The following is a 12,870-nucleotide window of genomic DNA, read 5'->3' as shown; positions in this document are numbered from 1 at the left end:
TCAATACCATCATATCCAATAATATCTTTTGTGAGCGTTTGAAACAGATGACCAAGCATGTCAATCATCATCTTCGCTTAAGCAAATAATATCCACGACAGCTTCCCTTGAGGAGATTGCAAAGTTGTATAAAAAGCAATTTCTATCTCTATTTTTAAACAAGTGTACAATACATGATATATGAAGACCAGTCACTAGGCTAACCAAGTGGCGGCACTTCGAAGCTGTTGAAAGCAATGTGGGAATATTTGACTAGACAGTAACGTCCAATTTGCGTTGACTTTGTGAGAAGCTGTTCGTGCCATTTGATTGAACATTTTGTTGTAATTCTTGTTCTGATGCCTCTTGAGCTTGAATGATTGCACGTTTTGCTAAAAGAGATTCACGTTTTTGGTCATACATGCCAAAGTGTAAATCATGACTTTCCTCAAACATTGGAAGCTTTTTGGCCCATTGTGGTTTTGCTTCGATTGCCATTTGACGAAGGAAGGGAAGGTAATCGCCCACCATCGTTCCTAGAACATGATATGGTAGCAAATAAATATGATCTGGTGCCTCGTATTTCTCGCCCTCTTTTTGTTGTGCTAATTCTGCTTTTCGCTTCTCCCATATTTCCAAGGCTTTCCTCTCGTTCTCCGCTTTTTCTTGATGCAGTTTACGAATGAGTGCTATCCTCTTATTCTCATAATCTCTTCGACCTTCAATTGTGGGAGGCAATTTGTATGATCCATCCCAGATAGCGCGAATCAGATGGCTTTGGAAATCACTGGTCCAGAACGGAATAGACGTCACTGTTAAGTTTACGAGGGCCAGGGTTGATGCACGTTCATGCATGATTTGCCAAAACAATCCACTAACACGAGGAGGATTATTGCCATCTTCATCGAATGAGGTTCCTCTTGGTGCGTCAGATATGGATCTCCAAGGCGCGTCAGAGTCGTTGGTCGGCAACCATTGATCATCTGGATCACCTCCTCGGAGATTAGGCAGCATTTGAGCTTCTCGCTGTGTGAGTTCTCTATCCAATACGTTTACAAAGGGAAATTTGCCGATTTCATATCCAACTGCCAAAATGACTCGATCGACATCTTTGATCACTTCTCCATCTATTAAATGAATGTCCAATTTACTCTTTCCATCCTGCTCGCGAACGACGAGTTTTTGCATTGCAGGAGCATCCCGAATCAACGGGTCAGGTAAAGAAACATAAAAGAACCATGCCTTATGTCTGCAAACTCGAATGACAGGCTCATGCTTTCCGAGCGTACGACGAGCGGCCAATTGAGCACAAACATCGTTGCCTGAATTTCCATTACCCACCACTACGATTCGTTCTTCCTCTCCGTATGGCTCAGGTCCACGATACCATTTGCAATGTTCGATGAAACCTGCCTTACGTGCTTCAGCCATACCGTCAATTCTAGGATAGAGCGGCTTATCAGTCCAACCAACAGTGATGATGACTGCATCCCAATATTCCGTTCTTTCCTGACCCCCTCTTTGCCAATCACGAGTTCGGACTGCCCAAACGTTCTTCGATGCATCTTCTGGATGAGGTAACTCCCAAACGCCTATGCATTCTGTATTACAGCGAATGTGAGGTTTCAGAGGCTTCGCAATTCGTTGTAGATATGCATAAGTCTCTGCCAACGTTGGGAATGGATCTGCGGCAACTTTTCCTTCTTGTATTTGCTTTCCTGCTTCTCTTAGAGCCTCTTCAGAGCTCTGTGGTGGTGGGAAAGGTTGCGTTCCAGAAAGAGACAGGAACTTGGGTAATACATTTCCACGTAAAGCAGGATAAGCAGGACTTGGCCAGTAAGGTTTTGAGGATGAAGATGAAGGAGCAACAATCGGCCAAATGTCATTTGCTGTTCCCTTTTCATGTGATTTTTCGAATTCGACACATTTATCATCCAGATACCATACTCCGCCAATATTATCCCTTCTCTCGATTAGCTCCACACGCTCAAATGGTGCATCGTTTGCCTGGGTAAGATCTACACCACCTTCTTCAACCAAAGCTCTAAGAGCGGCAAGACCTGCAATACCACCACCAATGATCAAGATCTTCTTTGGTCTTGGATTCTGAACAAATGGAGGCTTGAGTTGCTGTACCATCTTGTCTTGATTATTGTGTTTGCCTCACTGCCAAAAGCAGATGGTGGCTTCAAGGCATGCTCGTGTGAAGTGTTTCTCTTGCTTTCTTCCTGTTGGTCGGACATATGCAGTATGCAATAGAGCACGTACCCTCATGAACCCGTTAACAGACCGCCCTTGGCTTATCTCAAGCACGTCATTTTAAGCTCAAAACGCATAATACGCATAATTGTATTAGGAAGGAAAGCGCTTCAGGCATTTACAAAAATTAAAGATTCTTTCTCCATGCCTGGGCAGTAAGATTAGGTCCAAATATAGAAAATGGTTCAGTATGGATTAAAACGAAAGTAGAACCTTTATATATTTTGAGTAAAACATCCATCCTTCATAATTTAGTGCGTGTGTATAATCAACTTGCTTCGCAAAAGAAACACAACTTTCGATTGGATGTTAAAGTGAAAAGCTTTTCATTGGACGTGATGTCTACAGGAATAAGGTCTCTCTTGGTGAAAATAGGAACCAGAAGGAAGAAAAGAAAATGCTATGTACAACAGAATGAAAATAAAAGAGAAAAACGTACCCTTCTCAGACTTGTAAGCTGGCCAAAAGGGCACGACGAGTGTCAGCATCCAAAGTAGATGCCAACCTGATCACTTCTTGTGATTTCGCTTGCTTGACGAGACCATTGAATCGTTGTGCAAATTTACCATTTGCATCTTCCAATGTTTTGATCATCGTTGCATCGTCAACATCATCCAATCCAACGCCCAATGCATCTTCCAGGGCATTTCGCGCAAGTTGGGTATCAGATGAGTAGATCGAGCTTGCGGATCGTAATGTCTTCAAACATCCTTCTTCCAACAATTTACGGTTCAATCGTTGGTAGAAGTATCTACGAGCTTCTTTCCACGGAACAGCTTCGCGAATAACGCCAACTGCAGTCATTCTTCCAGTCTTGTCGTGCAAATCAGCGTATGCTGTAGCAACTGCTGAGAAGATTGGTGCAATTTGCTTTTCACGTTGAGCCAATGCTTTGCGTGCTTCGTTGCTTGCGTTGGCAGATTTAGCTTGAGCGGAAAGTTTGGCGTATTCTTGATCCAATCTGTTCATCGTTTCGCGTTGCTTGTCTTGACGGTATTTGACACTGACAATACCTTCAGGTTCCAAAACACCACCACGACTTGTAGGATCAGCGTACATTTCCATCAATCCGTTGTCATTGATTGTCCTGTCAACAACAACCCAAGCTCCACCACGTAATTCAGCTTTTGGTGGCAAGTAAACAAAGACAGGTTGCTTGTATTGCACCAATCCATCAACAATCATTGAACCGTACTTGAGAACTTGTTGGAACATATCTTCTTGACCACCAGAGAAACCACGCCAGTTTGCCAAAATCATCAATGGCAAACCTTCACGGTTGAAGTCCAAGATGGCTTGTGCAGTCTTGTAGGCTGAGTTAGGGTACCAGACCTGACCGGCTTCCATAATTCTTTGTTCTTGCGAATTTGGGTTGGCAGGATCAGCTGGAACAACACGTTCCAAAGTACGTGTTTCGACTGCAATAATACCGATTGGGATACCACCCAAACGTGCACGACCAACGACAACAGAAGTTGCCCATCCAGCAAGAGTTTCTTGGAAGGATCCATTGTCGAACAAACCAGAGATGTGTTTGTTGGTTTCAGCGTCTGTTTGACCTTCGATCAAGAAGCGTGGGTCGTATGCTCCAGTTGGTGGAACATAGTCAACCGAACGATCCCAAGTATCGGCACCGACTGTTGGTAAGAAGCGAGGCAAATCCAAAGATTTCTTTGAAGGAACGAAGGACAACCATTTCACAAACGATGTCATGGCAGACAAATCATCCTTGACGGTGATGTGAGAAACACCGTTCCGGTACATGATTTGGGGACCACCCAATTGCAAGTTACTTGTGTACACTTCCCGACCCAAGAGCTTGTTCAATGCTTGGTATCCGGTCAAGATCATTGGTGATCCTTCCACTTGAATCACACGTTCACCAAGACGGGCCAAGTAAGCACCGATACCTACACTTCTACCGGTAACGATTGTTGCAGTAAAGATTTCTTCCTTTGCTCTACTCGTTTCACCGGCAATCAAACCAGATCCAGAGAGACATTCGACACCCAAACCATCTTGAGATGCACCAATGATGTCTGTCAAAACGTGATGAACACTTCCGTCTCCGTTGGTCTTCTTCTGTGTACGAACGCTGTCAGGTGCGGTTCTGTTCAATTGTTCAAGACCTTCATTGTCCAAGTATAGGTACTCGAATCCTTTCACTGCATCATCATCGACGAATTTGACCTTGAAAAGATCCATCACTTCTGTTGCCAAACCAATTCTTGCACCAGAGTTTGCTGAAACGTACAAACGTGGGATGCCCAATTGACGTGCCATGCGAGATGCAGCTGCAAAGAATGCATCTTCAGCAGGTCCGAATGAACCAGCTTGAATGGTAACATCGTTTGCAATGATGATCAAGGGACGACCATTAGGATATTCAGGTGTGAGAACTTCGATCAACCAAGCAACCATACCAATCTTGTTCATTCCTGGAGCACGTTGCACTTGTCGCAATTGTTGATTGTCATCCAAGACCAATTCGAAATGAGATTTGATTGGGTCAGAAGGATGCTTCAACGATGTACGCTTCCACTTGGCACGCAAAGATTGACGTAAAACATCAATGAAGTCATACGCGAATGTGGTTTGCAATGCGTGTGCTCTGGAACGACGTGATTGCAAGGCAACCTTTGTTGAGTATGGTTGGTTGGCAGGTTGCATGTGCAAAGGAGCGGGTGCAGATGGACCGGCAATGTTGGACAAGAGAATTTCTCCATCTTCGCCTGGAAGTTCTTGGTATGCTTCATAACGAACAACCAAACCAGTCTCATTGGTGATGAAGGCACGCATTGGCATACGTTCACCATCCTTTCCGCGAACGATCAAACGAATCTCAGCAGCGGTAACACGCAAACGGAAGAGACGTAAACCGTGACGGTCAATGAAACCTGCCAATGCTCTTTGAACATCTTCAATGGTGATCTCCAATTGGTAGATGAAAGACATAAAGATGTGAGAAGCATCTGCGTTGCGGTATTCTGCTTGACCCATTGCAACTTCCAAAACGTTCAAGATATCGTTCACGATACGATCAGAAGCGGAAATAATGTACTCAGCTTGGTTAGCTGTATCAATACGACCGGGTCGAACGAGAGAGCGAACAAAGAAACGGGTGTCGGCTGGGTTCGCAATACCACGTGCAAAGTACAAGTGGATTGTTGAAGAAGAGATTGGAACTGGTGTCACATCGAAGTTTGTAGTCATACGTTCCAACTCCAATTGATAGGCAAGAGCAGGCTCGATGTTACGAATGAACTTCTCTTCGGCCCATTGACCACCATCTTGACTTCTTCGCAATGTGGTGAACCAAGGGTAAACACCTGGTTGACAATGCAAGAAAGTAACACGACTAATGCAAGCAGCGTCGAATTCGGATGCAAATGTGTTGGCAGCTTTGATGAATAATGCACGAGCTTCAACATCAGTTGTCTTTGCTTCATTTGTCACAGCAATGTTGAGAACATTTGTTGGTGCGTTCAATCTAGATTTGAAGTAACGCAATGTTCTTGGGATCACTTCGTTCAAATCATCGAAAGTGGCACAGCTGGTCATTGTACCCTGTCTTAGCTCAGCAGCAGCACCACCGTTGATACCATGACCGTTGGTACTGTGACCGAATGCATTGGCATCTGAAGCTGCTTTCATGGTAGCCAAATCACTTTCAGATACTTGTCTCTCGGTTTGAGGTCTTCCGGCGGGCAAGACTTGGAATTGCCATGTGAGAACAGCACGTTCTTCGTCATCGTAATCTTCTGTTGCGTATTCAAAGTCCACGATTTCATAGGCACGGTAAGCGCGCAAGACGTATGTAACCAATGCGGCGTAGGCCAAATGAGGTTGTGAAGCGCCAAAGAAGGTGTGCAAGACGTCATACACAGTGTATTGACTGTCACTGAGCTCGCGAAGAGTGTTGAAATCAGGTTCATGATATTCACGATCGCCACCATAGGATGATGACATAATGGACGTCTTGAGAATGGATTCCATTTGCAATTTACGATCGTCCAAGCTTGGCAAATCACGAGCGAGAGATACTTCGCGAGCTTTCAATGCAACTGGAGCGGTAGATTTACCCTCCAAAGCAGCCAAACCGTTCAATGCACGACTGATCTTTGAATCAGCAGTACCACGAACCCAGATTGCAGCTTGCTTTACCACCTTGTCCAAAAGCGAAATCACTAACGCATTCTTCAACAAGACACCGTTATGTGAAAGTTGTAAAGCAACAACTTTGTCTAAGCTGTCTGCCTCTTGACGAAGTTTCAAAACCACATCAGCTTCTCCAGAGAATTGACCTTCAACGTCGGCATAACGTTGCAAAAGACCTGCCAAAACGTTGGCTCCGTGTTGACGCAAACCAGGTGCGTATTCATCAAAGATGTGCATCAAAGGCGCAACAGTGGTTTGCACTTGACCTTGAATAGCCTTATCAGCGCTATCACGGATGTAGTTGTCAGTGACTTTGCGTAAACGGGCTGCTGGGAATTCCAAACCCTTTCCGTGACTGGAATCAATGGAAGTGCGGATCAATTCTTCCAAGCGAGAAGGAATACGTCCAGACAAGGAAGAGAGAACGTGCAAGGCTTCACCGTATGGCAATTCAACGTTGTGCAATAGGTCCAATAACTCATTGAGGCAAGCTTGCATTAACACGCTTTGATCGAAACCGTCCAAGATATCGCTCAAGACGGACAAGACGTATGCGAATCTTTGATGAGATTTGGAACCAATGATGACTGGCGACCCAGAGTCAGGCAGTTGACGATCGAATGGCTTTGCGCGTTGAACCTTGGATGGATCATCAAGCGAAAGAATTGCCAAAATATCACCTGCATTGACTGGTGTACCTGGAGACATGAGGAAGTTTACAATACCGCTCTCTTGACTTGTCAAAGGCATGTACATCTTCATCACTTCCAACTCAGCAATAGGTTGACCGGCAGTGACGTGAGATCCAGAAGAAACCAACAAACTGACCAATTTTCCGGGAGATGGACTGCGGATTTGTGAAGGATCAGTTTCGTCTTCCAAAAGGGCGGTCTTGCTGTCAACCATGAGACGCAACGAAGAACCGCCACCTTCTTCACGCCAGTAGGTAGGGTGAGAACGTCCGGAAATACTGATCAACATTCCACCATCACTCAATGAGCGTGTTGCAACTTGATGTCTTCCACCGTTGAGGTAGATTGTCCAACCAGCTGCAGATGAGCGAGAACATGTTACTGTGAATTTGACACCGTCCATGGTGAAGGTAATGTCACTGAATGTGGTTCGAAGAGTATCACGAGGTGGAACTTGACCTTTGTGTAGAATGCTCATGTAAAGAGCTTCGCATTCTTGCCATCTCAAGTGTGCTTTCACGACCGCACCACACAATACAGCAACTTCCAATGGAGGCTTGTCACTTGAGACACGATCTTTGATCAATCCATCAAGCCATGCGGTAGAGATTTGGTTAGATTCGAAAGCAGGCTTCTCCAACAACATGATCAAGTATTCAACAATTGTTCGGAAATCACCACGAATGTTCAATTCTTTGAGAGAGACGACCATGTTTTGACGAGCCTCCTCACGAGACAATCCATAGGCGAAAACGTGACCGAATTGTGAATCAGCAAACTCGTGCAGTGCTCCTGATTGACTGACTGAGAAGTATCCCCAAGTGGATGTGGAAGAACGGAAATTCAAATCGGTCAAAGCACCCATTCCAGGCTTGAAACCTGTTTCTGGATTCTCTGAAGTGATACGACAAGCAATGACATGGCCTTTGGGTTGAGGCTTGCGTTGAGTTTGCAAACTTGCTGGGTCTTTGAAGTCGAAATCGATTGGCTCTGTTCCTTTGGGGTCCATTCCGTACAAAGTACGAATATCACGGATGCAGTACAATGGCAAACCCATTGCAACTTGCAATTGAGCAGCAGGAATATTGACACCAGAGACCATTTCTGTGGTAGGATGCTCCACTTGCAAACGTGGATTTAGTTCGAGGAAATGGTATTCGCCTGATTCGGGCGAGTAGAGCCATTCGACTGTACCTGCGGATACATAACCGACAAGTTTTGCCAATCTGACTGCTGCCTTTTCCATAGCTTCACGAGCATCTTCAGGTGCGATTGTGATTGGTGCTTCTTCAATGATCTTTTGATGACGACGTTGAACGGAACAATCACGACCGAAAATACTGATTGCATTACCGTATTGATCTGCCATCAATTGAACTTCCAAATGTCTTGCTTTTCCGGCCAATTTCATGACAAAGACTGGAGATCCAGGAACTTCACCAAGGACAGCGTTATATAGTTGACGGAAATCTTCTGCATTTCCGCACATACGGATACCTTTACCACCACCACCTTCACTTGCTTTGATCATGACAGGGAATCCGATTGTTTGTGCACGTTCAAGACCTTCTTCGGATGTGTGAATGCATGCTTTTTGGTATACTTCGTCAGAGACGGTCAAGAATCCTTCGTCGCTCATGATTGTATCTTTGACACCGGTACCGGACCATGGCATACATGGTACATCTGCGTGTTGAGCGACAATTGTGGAAGAAATTTTGTCACCCAAAGAACGCATAGCAGATCCTGGAGGTCCAATGAAAACAATCTTTTGCTTTGAGGCACGTAATTGTTCTGGCAAACGTGGGTTTTCTGATGCGTGACCCCAACCTGCCCAAACGGCATGTACGCCAGTTCGTTCTGCAATATCGACAATCAAGTCCACATTTGCGAAATTGTTGTTATTTGTTCCACCGGGCACTTCTACCCATTCGTCTGCCAAACGAACGTATTCTGCGTTGACCTTGAGATCTTCTGGTGTTGCCATTGCAACGAATGTGATTGCACGTTCATTTCCAAATGTTTCGTAAGACCATTTCCGGATTGAACGAATCTCTTTGACGGCAGCGATACCGTTTGTACACAGAAGGATACGTGTGATCACTGTATGACCTCCATTGCGACGAACGAAATCTGCTACGCTGCTTGAGGCGGCTGTGTCCAGAGAGTTACCACCAATGAAGTGTTGAACCTTTTTATGGCTCACCATTGTGGTGGGAGGTGTAGTAGTCATATTGTGCAAATGTCTTGTAGTAGACTGAGAGTTGCACTACTCAAAGGGACATAAAAGACAAATTTGATGATAAGGAAAAGATGAGGATAATAATATGGCAAAGGTCAAGAATTGATGTTGATGAGGGAAGATATGTGATCCTCTGATGACCAATAACCAAAGGGATGATGGAAGAAAGATGATAACGATTGAATGAATGAAACGTCCAAAGTTTAATCGGTAACCTTCTTTACCCCATATGCCGTTTGTACAATTATTCCAAATGAATTTCGCTTCGGATAGAATACAAACAAAAAAGTGTTGTTGTATTTGGTGACCTACAGTTAGTAGTTGCACATGTTTTCCCAAAAGTTTGAAGCATGGGAGCAGTATAATTGTTTAAATTTTACCCAATTGAACATGCATTCCAAAAAAAATAAAATTCACCCAACCAAACTTTGGGACTTGTGGAGTGTCCGTGCATTTTTATTTTGAGCGAGAAGACAGACAAACCAAGCAAGCACCCCAGCTTTTTTTTCTTACTTTAACCTTCCTGGCGCCAACTAACGCGTACACTGGGCAGGTCAGCCGACTTCCTTTACCGTCTTCCGTTCCTTACCCGGATTTGTATTCCGTCAATACAAGAGTAAATGGTGATTCATGCCATAATTCTCATTCATTGTTATAAGTACCTTCGATTAAATCTTGATATTTCTTTAGGATTACCACCTATTAGTGACACGGAAGCTCGTTGATCATTTCGAAGACAGAATAATGAATTAGGCACACAAATCTGCAAGCCTTGCAGCAAGTGCATATACGCCGTACCACTCTAGTGCACAATAATAGCCTTTTTCTTCTTCTCTATCAATACACTAGCCAAAATTTTAAGCTACAATTAAATTCAAGGACAATGCCGTAAAGGATAAGAGTTTAATCATTCATTCGGGATCGCAATAAAAATAAAATTTAAGTACATTATATTTGACCTTTCTTATCACAATGATCATTCATTAGCACATCTATTCATTTGACAGTGAGCCCCATACGCTCACAAAAGAAGAACGCATACATGCACCGACTTCAGCCCTGGGCCGCGCTTTGGGCCAGTTGCAAGAACCCCAACAATGAAATAACGCGCTTCTCGCTGGAGTGCGGCCTGCCCGACTGTACGCGTTACTATACACACTAAAGTTTACTCCGCAAATCAACTCCGATCTCGGGCCAACCTTGAGTACCTCACTAACATTCCCAAAAAGAACAACACCTTCTCACGTGAAGTGTCATGGGTTGATCACGATCTATTCCTATAGGATGGTCTTGATGAACAACTGTCAAATGAACAAGACGAAATATCATTAAAAATAGAATATGTACAATACACTGGCAGAAATAAACAAATCCCTTAACCTCGTCGCTCTTCAACACATTCACGTACGGCTTCACGTGCTAAACGTAAGAAATCATTCTCGTTCATCATTTCCAATCCAACATCACCGTTTGAATCATCGGAATTATTACCGGAAGATCGATCGTCCATTAACTTCCATGCTCCTTTGATGATCATTTTGATTGATTCATTACGTTTCTTAATTCGAACGGCATAATCTCTTTGTCGTTGACCGATTCGAACGGATTCATTGTGGGCTTGTTGTGTTGTGATTGTGGCTTCCCGTGTTGGTCGATAATTTCGCATCTTTTCGATTCTCATAGCTGTCGATTCTTTGCCGTTTCTCTTATTACCTCCTCCCATATTGTTATTCTTGGATGATCTTAATTGGAACAACATCGAACTTCTTGGCTTTTGTCTTTCTTGAATCGTACTTCTCATCACGCTCATTGAAGCATCTGAAGCATTATCTGCCAAAAATGTATCACTAGGATGCAATGAAGGTGAAGGCGGAGAGAAGATATTACTGTTACGGTCACGATAACCCCCTAAAGGTTGAATGCTATCATCCATTTCTTGCGGATCGCCTTCGTCCATGAATTCAGGCTCCATCTCCATCTCAGAATGTTGACCGCCATGCATATGCATCAAAGCGTCTTCTTGGTTGATTTCTTGTTCGCCGCCAGCTTCATCAAATTGTGATGGATTGCTTCGATTTCTTCCTCGATGTCCAGTCACCGTATCATGATCATTGTTCGAACCTCTTTCTGATTGGTCTGATTGAAGTTCTTCTTCCTCGTTCCATTGACCCTGATCACTGCCTTCTAATTGACTGGCAACAAAGCTATTGCTCTTGTTGAACTTAGGTCTGATCGGACGTTCTTCATCCAAATCTTCACCGTATCGTGTATCAGTGCTATTGATCAACATTGCATTTTGGTCTGAATCAATCGATTGTCGTTGTTCGGATTGTTCATGATTTTCTTCTTCTTCCTCTTGTGAGCGCTCAAATCCATCAGCATTACGGGTTTTCAGACCAAAGTCGTCAAAGTTCTGAACTAGACCGGCCAGCATATCTGCTTTTTGTTGTTCTTCATCATGATGGTTTGAATTACCCGTCTGATTATTTTGTCCAGAATCTTGATTATCGTACCGGGCCCAATAGCGTTCTTCCTCTTCTTGTTCACGACGTTGACGATCCTCTTCCGATTCTTCATGTTCAGAATCGTCATTATCTCCATCTCCGTCTTGATCCTCGTTATCATCTCCAGTGCCCGCCCAGAAGTCTTTAGGATCGGTGTAGTACTCAGCAGGACCTTTTTCGTTTTCCGTATCTGTTTTTTGTGGCCACGGCCTGATCGCCTCTTTGTCATGGGTGCCAGGAGAGTGGATATCACTGTTGATTCCGGTTTGAGGTAAGCCCTTCCTTACAAAATTATCATCAAATGAGACATCATTGTCGAGTGATTCATCACGTTCAGAAGTATCCTCATCGCCTTCAGAACGATGACCGGCAGAAGCAGTCGAATAAGCAGAATCAACGGTTCCGATTGTGCTTGTAGTAGTGACAATGCTGTATGATCTAGCTTTCTGCACTTCCAGATGATTCTTTTTGCCTTTTTCAAGGTATTCTTGTGCTTTTTGAATACTTTCATGCCAGCCTTCAGGAACGACATCGGAAGGTAAAAGATTGTCAAACTTGTAATCTTTTGAATCCTCTTGGTCTCCCTCCAAACGCATGATCAAAGTCAAAAGTGTCTCTTCCTTTTCTTCACCCAGATCAATTGCTGCCAAGATGCATTCAGATTCGGGAGTTCGAAAACGTACATTTGTCAACAACGGACTTGATTCGTCTGTATAATGCGAAGAACCCATTTGTTCCACCTTTTCTCTTAGTTGATGTAACAGTTCAATTGCTCTTGATGGCGTATGTCCTTTGGGTGATGGATAACAATCTGTTACCAGATAGTCTTCTGGATCATCCGCATACAATGAAAGCAGATTGTGACGACGATTTACATCTTTTGATTTGATATCGTTGGGCAGATATGGTGGACTTGCAAGCAAAAAAGAAAGCATCGAAGAGGCAGCCTTGCGTACGGCAGATTTTTCTGGACCAGAAGTATCTTGAGGTGGCCTTCCTATTGGAAGACTCATCATGCTTGACGACATTTTAGAGG

General features: G+C 43.9%; 3 protein-coding genes across 3 annotated transcripts; all 3 read right to left on the bottom strand.

Moving 5' to 3' along the window:
- Window positions 1-91: 91 nt before the first annotated feature.
- FA14DRAFT_161706 (FAD/NAD(P)-binding domain-containing protein) lies at window positions 92-2,240 on the bottom strand. The gene has a single exon (XM_025499247.1). It carries the CDS (start codon window positions 2,116-2,118, stop codon window positions 253-255), a length of 1,866 nt encoding a protein of 621 aa, XP_025354548.1. The 5' UTR covers window positions 2,119-2,240; the 3' UTR covers window positions 92-252.
- Window positions 2,241-2,619: 379 nt separating this feature from the next.
- Window positions 2,620-9,576, bottom strand: FA14DRAFT_161705 (acetyl-CoA carboxylase). Its single transcript, XM_025499246.1, has one exon. It carries the CDS (start codon window positions 9,319-9,321, stop codon window positions 2,683-2,685), a length of 6,639 nt encoding a protein of 2,212 aa, XP_025354547.1. The 5' UTR covers window positions 9,322-9,576; the 3' UTR covers window positions 2,620-2,682.
- Window positions 9,577-10,705: 1,129 nt separating this feature from the next.
- On the bottom strand, window positions 10,706-12,862 carry FA14DRAFT_156911 (uncharacterized protein; the record flags this gene model as incomplete). Its single annotated transcript, XM_025497863.1, has 1 exon — window positions 10,706-12,862. The coding sequence occupies one exon, from the start codon at window positions 12,860-12,862 to the stop codon at window positions 10,706-10,708; it is 2,157 nt and encodes a 718-aa protein (XP_025354546.1).
- Between the last annotated feature and the right edge of the window lie 8 nt (window positions 12,863-12,870).

Source organism: Meira miltonrushii (genome assembly GCF_003144205.1).
Source record: "Meira miltonrushii strain MCA 3882 unplaced genomic scaffold FA14scaffold_3, whole genome shotgun sequence".
NCBI classification, from domain to species: Eukaryota; Fungi; Basidiomycota; class Exobasidiomycetes; order Exobasidiales; family Brachybasidiaceae; genus Meira; species Meira miltonrushii.
The sequence above is the reverse complement of the archived record's forward strand: the minus strand, read 5'-3'. Positions and strand labels throughout refer to the sequence as shown.